Here is a 7,680-nt window from a genome sequence, read left to right as displayed (position 1 = left end):
GACGTGAGTGTGAAGAAGACGCTTCTGTCTGTCTGTCTGTGTGTGTGTGTAGGACTTTAGTGTGTGTGTGTGTGTGTGTGTCCACTTTTGGAGATGTTTTCGTGCTCTTCCGTCCACGTCCATGTGTTTGCGGCACTCTGGTCAAACTTGCGTCGTAACTTTGACCAGCGGGTTTTGGGTTCACATGACCACAAAATGACCCAGAAGATCCCGATCGACGACTTTTCCAAACTTCTAACCCTCCCCGCACGGGGCGCCGGTTCAATTCATTTCCTCCCTCTTCTGGCGCTTGAGCAGAGCCCTCCGCCCGCCTGCTCCGTCTGCTTCGCCGACGCTGTAATCGTCTCTTTTGATCTAACCGAACCGTATTCCCACGCATTGGGCGACGGAGGTCCAACGCGTCCACTCCGGGGCTTGGCAGAAGCGCCCCCCCCCGACCTCTCGAGCGCTCATTTCCCGTGGCCGCCGGGAGCCTTCTTTTAATTAGTTACTTCTGCCAGAGTCACAACAGAGCCTCCCCCGCCCCGCCCCGCCTTTGCCTTTCACGTCTATTTATAACGCAGCGCTCCCAAAACCCCCTGCCAGCTCTGCGTGGGAGTCGCTCGGCACGTGTGTGTGCGCTTGTTCATGTCTTTTTCCTGCACGAGTGCATAACAAATGCTGTAAGTGCAATCAGCGTGCGGGTAGATGAGGTGTGTGTGTGTGTGTGTGTGTGTGTGTGTGTGTGTGCGCACACTCTTAAGATGTGCACAGTAGTACTGGTGGCATGCATGGAATGAAATATTCAGGTGACAGGCAGCCGTTCCTACAGAAATCTCTCCCCTTTCTATTCTGGCATTTCTTCCACTCAGTGCCCGTCACGTTTATCAACGGCAGTGGCAGGAATGGAGAGTTTGACGCCCACCACAGTGCGACCGTCCGCCGCCATCCGTCTAGGAGGGACGCATGCACCCCCCGCCCACGCAAATTCGATCGAAATCGAAACATAAAACAATGCCGAGTTTTCAGCCGGCGTCCAAGAGGGGAAGAACCGAAAGGGCGCGCGAGCGATGGGGAGGAGTGGAAGCGGAGTTTTCGTAGCCCACAGGCTCAGGAGCACTTTCCTGCATTATACATCAGCTTTCCCATCTCCCCCAACCCACCCCGCCCCCACCCCGCAGTCACAGAGAGATATCAAAGGCATTAGGCATCTCCTCTAACCCAGATTGGACCTGCTTCCAGCTCGCTGCTGGGACACAAAGCGGGGACGCAACGCTGCTCCCGCTCCCCAGAATCAAAGCCCCGTCAGCAGTGCGAGAAGGTGGGGAGCCGCGGGCCTCGGGGCGGTGGTGCCGCGGAGGTGCCGCGGTCGCCTATCTGGCAATTTCTGCACCGCTGTTACAGGAGTCATCGTTAACATTCCGACGAGCGGTTTGTCGGAGGAAACGGTGCATTAGGACAGCGATTCTCAAAGGGGGGTCCGTGCCACTTAGCCGGGCCGGGGTTCTGTGAAAGGTTTTTTGGGATTAAAAAAAATGTCAGTAGTGTAAATAGGCCCTCGTATGTCCCAAATTATAATTTGGGACATACGAGGGGGGCTCTTCTGTATATTTTCTCTCATATAAAGGGTCCTTTGTTGAAAAACGTTAGAGAACCCCTGCATTAGAGCACTTAGCACCCATCTGTGGACCACTATGTCAAGAACTCGGTGAATTGGTGTGCAACTGTGGTGTTATTGGTCAGTAACGCCTTTATTTGGACTTCATTAGTGGATACAGGGAATAACCTTCCGCGGTTAGATGTCTCAACCTGAAGGCTTCAAGGATCGTGTGTCGCGCTTGAGCCTTGAAACCTGTCGGAATCTGACAAGCATCGCGTTAACTCGACTTTGAGAACTTTGACATTTAAAGGAAAGTTTTCTCCCCGCTTCTTCAGCAGCAGCCGGGGGTGGAAGACATCAGCCCCAGTGACGAGGTGACGGATATGGAAGACAACGAGGAGGAGGACCTGGGCGTCCTGGACGACCAGCGCAGCATCATCCTCCACCTGCTCTCCCAGCTCAAACTAGGCATGGACCTCACCAGGGTGAGACCTTTGTGAAAGCTTTAAAGGACCCTACCCGGTGTCAAATCCCGTTCACTACAATAGTCCACACACACATTCTACATTACCCCTGACTCTTTTCCTGATTTTTAATATTGTTTGAACAAGGACAAAATAAGGTTTTGGTTAAAATATGTGAACAACATGGTGAGAAACCTACCTGAAAATGATCTCCATGTCCTGCTGGCAACTGCTGACAACACCTATTTTCTCTGTGTGTGTGCTGACCAGTTAAAGGGCCAAAACTCAATTTGACATTCTACTCTTAATAGTGCACTGGGCATTATTGTACCGTTACTGTGAATTTTCTTGGACATTAATTGCAATCTTCCGTCCCTCTCTACTAGGTGGTGCTGCCGACCTTCATTTTGGAAAAGCGCTCGCTGCTGGAGATGTACGCTAACTTCATGGCCCACCCCGACATGTTCCTGTCCATCACGGCCGGGGCCACAGCTGAGGACCGCATCGTCCGTTTTGTCGAGTACTACCTGACCGCCTTCCACGAGGGCCGCAAGGGCGCCGTGGCCAAGAAGCCCTACAACCCCGCCCTGGGGGAGACCTTCCACTGCTCCTGGGAGGTGCCCCGGGACAAAGTCAAACCGCTGGCCCGATCCAACCAGGGTTCTGCCAGGGAGCCGTGCAGGGGCGCCAACAATGCTCAGCAGAGCGAAAGGGACGATTCATCCGGAAGCTGCTACAGAGTCCGCTTTGTGGCCGAGCAGGTGTCCCACCACCCGCCGGTCTCTGGGTTCTACTGCGAGTGCCGGGAGAGGAGAATGTGTGTCAACGCCCACGTCTGGACAAAGAGCAAGTTCATGGGCATGTCCATAGGGGTGTCCATGGTCGGGGAAGGTAAGCCCAAAAGGTCTTACACGGCTAACTTTCTACACTCTGCATGATATCTTTTTTTTTTGACCCTTGGGCGTTAACCAGATTGGACTCCGGATCTGATGAATTGATCCAGCATTGAGAGAATAGCTTCAGCCATCAGCCGCGCGCCAAGCTGCAATACATGCAATGGGGCTATCGAGGTCGCCAAAGAATGTGGTCACGATTTCCCTGAATCCAATCACTTTGGTCAAAAAAACAAGTTTCCCATTAAAGCTCGGGCCACATTCCGTGATTTTCAAGGCCACGATTTCAGATCGGCTGAGTCGTGGTAGTCCAGGGTGGTCCAGCGGAGTCGCGCTGTAGAGTCGTAGCTGTCATCGATATTTGTGTGTGAGTGAAACATCCCACTGGGCCGGGTCACGATTCAATCAAACATGACCAGATTGGACCATTGGACCAGATTTTATCTGGGCTAGTCTTTCCAAAATCCTTTGGTGTATGCTGCAGGATGGCGAAGCCAAAGAACGCTGCAAGTGTGGACTTCGGAAATGAAATGGAGCGACTCCATTGTGGAACAGTGGCGACCCACGAGTGTCTATTATTGTCTATCTCGCGAGAAGATAGATTCGCGTGAGTGCGGGAGTACCACAAAACTCAGCTCGTCTGTTGCCCGTCTTTAGATTTGTGCTCCTCAAAGACAGAAGTTGTAAGTGCGTGTGTGCGCAGAAGAGACTGAAAATCTGCAGATATCAGTTGTTAAATGTGGGCTGCTCAATCATATCACACACAAAAAAAAAAAATCACGTAATGTGGCCCTAGCTTTAGTCAACTTTGTTCACCGAGCACATTTCATAAGACAGCATCTCAACGTTGAATGTACAAAATAGCTAAAGCCAACATTCAGGATCCTCAAACTGTAGATTGAATACAATAAGTACAAGGTCCCCATAGAGAGGATAATACTCCGGCAAAAAGGTTGTAGCTGCACACCAACCGGGCAAGGAAAGAATAAGCTTCCAATTAGGTAAATATAACTTAAAAAGGAAACGTTTTTTGAGAGTTTATTTGCAACTCGGACATAAAACATAAACGTGTTCCCAATGTCCCGCCCTACAGGAAAGGGCGCGAGGCTTCTCTCATGGCAATCAATACGGCAGCCTTCGCAATCGTCGACTTTTCACCACGTAGGCTGTTTGGGATGACTCGCTCCGAGCGGGGAGTCCTTGAACCCAATCCACCCCTTCCGGAAACACGAACCCACTGAATGGAAATATTTTCATGCCTCAGTAAAAAAAAAAAAAAAAAAAAAAGTCGTGACGCAGCGTTGGGTGACACACGGGGAATGCCGCAGCCAGTCAGGGCGCGCCGTGGCGCTCGGTCGGGGGAACTCGTGCGTTTTTTGTGACCGCTTGCCTAATGGCAGCATAACTATAAAGGGCGGACGTGCTCATGATTGGAACCGAGTCAGACGGCTGTCTGTGTCTGCGTTGATCCGTCATATCGTTTAGTGCAGGGCTGCACCGTCGAACCTCTCGATGCCAGAACAGCGTAACCTTTAGGTCTCACAGGTATCTTGAGGCGGAAACGAGGCCTGAACGAATGAGCATTTCCCCCCGGCGGTAACATGGGAAACTAAGACGGCGTCGCAAGGTTCCCTGCTGCCAGTACAGTACGCCAGGCGTCAGGAAGCCTCCCGCCCCATAATGGACACCAACGTTACAGATATATTTCCTTGGAGGTATACCCTTCTTCCAAAAGTGCCAGCGGGACAGGCTATACGGGGCTGTGTGTCTTTGTGTGATGCTGAATAGCTGCATCTCGTAATACATCAGTGTCAATGGTTTCCTGTTGAGCCCCATGGGCTATGCGCAGTACATAAGGTCATACATTATGTAAGGTTTTCAGTCGTTGTCCGATGTGTGAAATATCTTGGATTATGAGGACTCACACTGGGGTAAAAAAAAAAAAAAAAAAAAGCCCATTGGTTCTTATTAATTACATATTAGGTTATAGTGCTGGAGACGGGCAGAATTATTTTATTTGCATTTCACACGATGAAGTCTATAAATGTTATTGTGCTGTAATGCTTACGCAAATGGCCAGTGCTAGGAGTAGAATGCATAAAATCCATAGCATTAGAGCTATAAGCAAATTATATGAAACCCCGACATACCAGGCTAATTGAATGGATATAAATTACTGTTTGGGATTTAATTATACAGTCAAACAAAGGTAAGCAGTGTCTTGGGAAATATGCCGGGGAAAATGTGAGTTAGTGGATCTCGTCATTATTTGCCTCACCTGATCTGAATATAGTGAGGAAAATAACATATCCTCGTCCAGAGCCTTCACCCCTTATCACATTAGACGTTGAAACTTCATGTAATTGAGTAATCAAATCACTGTTGATGCCAGTTGAATGCCAAGGTTTTGTTTGGCCCCGTCATGCTTCTGCTCAATAACCTTTGACCCCGTGAACTCGCTGCCCTCTCTCTTTTTAGGGGTTCTATGCCTTTTGGAGCACGATGAGGAGTATGTCTTCATGCTGCCCTGTGCCTACGCCCGCTCCATCCTTACCGTGCCCTGGGTGGAGCTGGGGGGAAAGGTCTCCATCAACTGTGCCAAGAGCGGCTACTCTGCCACAGTCACGTTCCACACCAAGCCTTTCTACGGAGGGAAGGTGCACAGGTAGGTTGGTCTTGCTCCATATTCAATCGACTGTTCTTGTGTATTGATCTTAAAAGGCAGCAACAAAAAAAAGCATCTGTACAACTACTTCACACAAAGAGGTACTACATACATACATACATACATACATACATACATACATACACATACAGCATTTCATGATAATGAAAATTTTATTTTGTAAATTAAATTATTTCGGAGAATTTTTAAATACTACATAGATGAATCGAGATGTACATTTAAAAACCTTTTTTTTTTAAATAAATAATTGTACTTGTACAACAGTTATTTTAAATCTGGTGTCTGACAAAAATGATGTCCATGACTAGTTTACTGCTGCCAACAGCGCCCACTAGTGGTAATAGTAGTTGACTAGTTGGTGAAACCCCTACTACCTACCTACAGAAAACGCATCAATCCTGGACACCGACCTACCAAAAAATACCTACCTACACACAGTATATATGGTATATACAGACAGTACATGCATTACTACCTATCAACATACGCACCAACTAACATTCAATTCAATACTTGTCACATAGAGGCTTATATACGTACATAACTAATTATCAATATATACATACCTATGTGAAACACATCAAGCCTAGTCACATACAGGCCGATATGTACACATACCTGCCTACATACATAAATGAAAAATCAATCCTGTTTGCACACAAGACATCCAACCTACCTGCACGGTAGGTTGGATGCTACGCTGGTTGCATAGCTACTGTACTGTACCCACCCACTGTACCTACCCACAATTTCCTGACGTCCTCTCGCTGTGCGCCCGCTCCCTCAGAGTTACAGCCGAGGTGAAGCACAACTCGACCAACACCATCGTTTTCAAGGCTCAGGGCGAGTGGAACGGCACGCTGGAGTTCACCTACAGCAGCGGGGAGACCAAGGTGATGGACACCAACAAGCTGCCGGTCACCAAGAAGAAATTGCGGCCGGTGGAGAAGCAGGGACAGATGGAATCCAGGTGAACGGGATTTGGCATTTAATCCAGATTATATTCCTACGGAGACTGACCCTAATAGAGAGTGGTGGCGTTTTTTGTGTGTGTGTGTTTGTTTTTTTGTTTGTTTGTGTGTGTGTGTGTGTGTGCGTGTACGTACAGGCGGCTCTGGCAACACGTCACCAAGTCACTGAAGGAAGGGAACATTGACGAGGCCACGGAATACAAGCATCAACTGGAGGAGCGGCAGAGAGGAGAGGAGCGGCAGCGAGCGGTGGAGGGAGCACCGTGGACGCCCAAATACTTCACCAAGGAGGTAGAGTACATAGAGTATACAATCGATAAAGTACATAGAATAGAGTACAAAGAGTGGAGTACATAAAGCACATAGGATAGATGGAGAAAATAGAGTACATAGAGTATATAGGATAGAGTAGGGTACCTGAAGAACAGAGAATAGATAAAATACATAGGGCTGCTGGAATAGATAAGAGTATATAAAGCAGATAGAGTATTATATACGTTCCTCCATGGATATCGGTGGTTTTCAGTTGTGCTGCAGCATGTAACGGATTTGACCTTTATTACTGTATGTAACACTCATATTTTGCAATGAACAGCTTGAACGCAGTGTGTGACGTCATTGGGGTGTGTGTGTGTGTGTCGTCGTCGTCTCCTGATCTCCTCCCATGACAACAACAAAGACGCCGCTTTTGGCGTGTCGCCACATTATGTAACAGGCTCTTACAAAATAATAAGGGTGTTTGTACATAATAAAGGTCACGCTTATTACATTTGGCAGGTTATTACAGAATTCGTCGTTGCGGTTCCTTCTCGTGGTTTCTCCCTTTTCCCCCGCGGCATTCTGGGGGTTTTTCCTTCGTTGTCCGAGGGCTTAAATTCAAAACGCTCTGTGAAAATGAGCTTGTAAAGCCCTTTGAGAATGTAACTGTGAAATAGTGCCGTATACTGTGAATCAATTACACGTAAACGGATACAATAATAATACTAATATTAATAATAATAACAATGAAGTATACAACACCCTTTCCTGTGGGCCCGAGTTCCATTTCGCACATTTTCCTAAAACATCCTCATTGCGAGCGAGACAA

The 7,680-nt window shown here is 48.2% G+C and overlaps 1 protein-coding gene across 1 annotated transcript in view; it reads left to right on the top strand.

The window, feature by feature from the left end:
• Nucleotides 1–7,680, top strand: part of LOC307235488 (oxysterol-binding protein-related protein 10-like) — a gene marked incomplete at its 5' end in the record, with an annotated part of 71,771 nt that overhangs the window by 63,712 nt on the left and 379 nt on the right. The window contains 5 exons of the mRNA XM_080007606.1: nucleotides 1,915–2,064; nucleotides 2,430–2,934; nucleotides 5,415–5,601; nucleotides 6,410–6,592; nucleotides 6,731–6,884. Coding sequence (XP_079863732.1) covers nucleotides 1,915–2,064; nucleotides 2,430–2,934; nucleotides 5,415–5,601; nucleotides 6,410–6,592; nucleotides 6,731–6,884 — 1,179 coding nt within the window. The remainder of the gene's footprint in view (nucleotides 1–1,914; nucleotides 2,065–2,429; nucleotides 2,935–5,414; nucleotides 5,602–6,409; nucleotides 6,593–6,730; nucleotides 6,885–7,680) is intronic.

The sequence above is a fragment of the Zeus faber genome (assembly GCF_960531495.2).
Source record: "Zeus faber genome assembly, chromosome: 1".
NCBI lineage: Eukaryota > Metazoa > Chordata > Actinopteri > Zeiformes > Zeidae > Zeus > Zeus faber.
The sequence above is the reverse complement of the archived record's forward strand: the minus strand, read 5'-3'. Positions and strand labels throughout refer to the sequence as shown.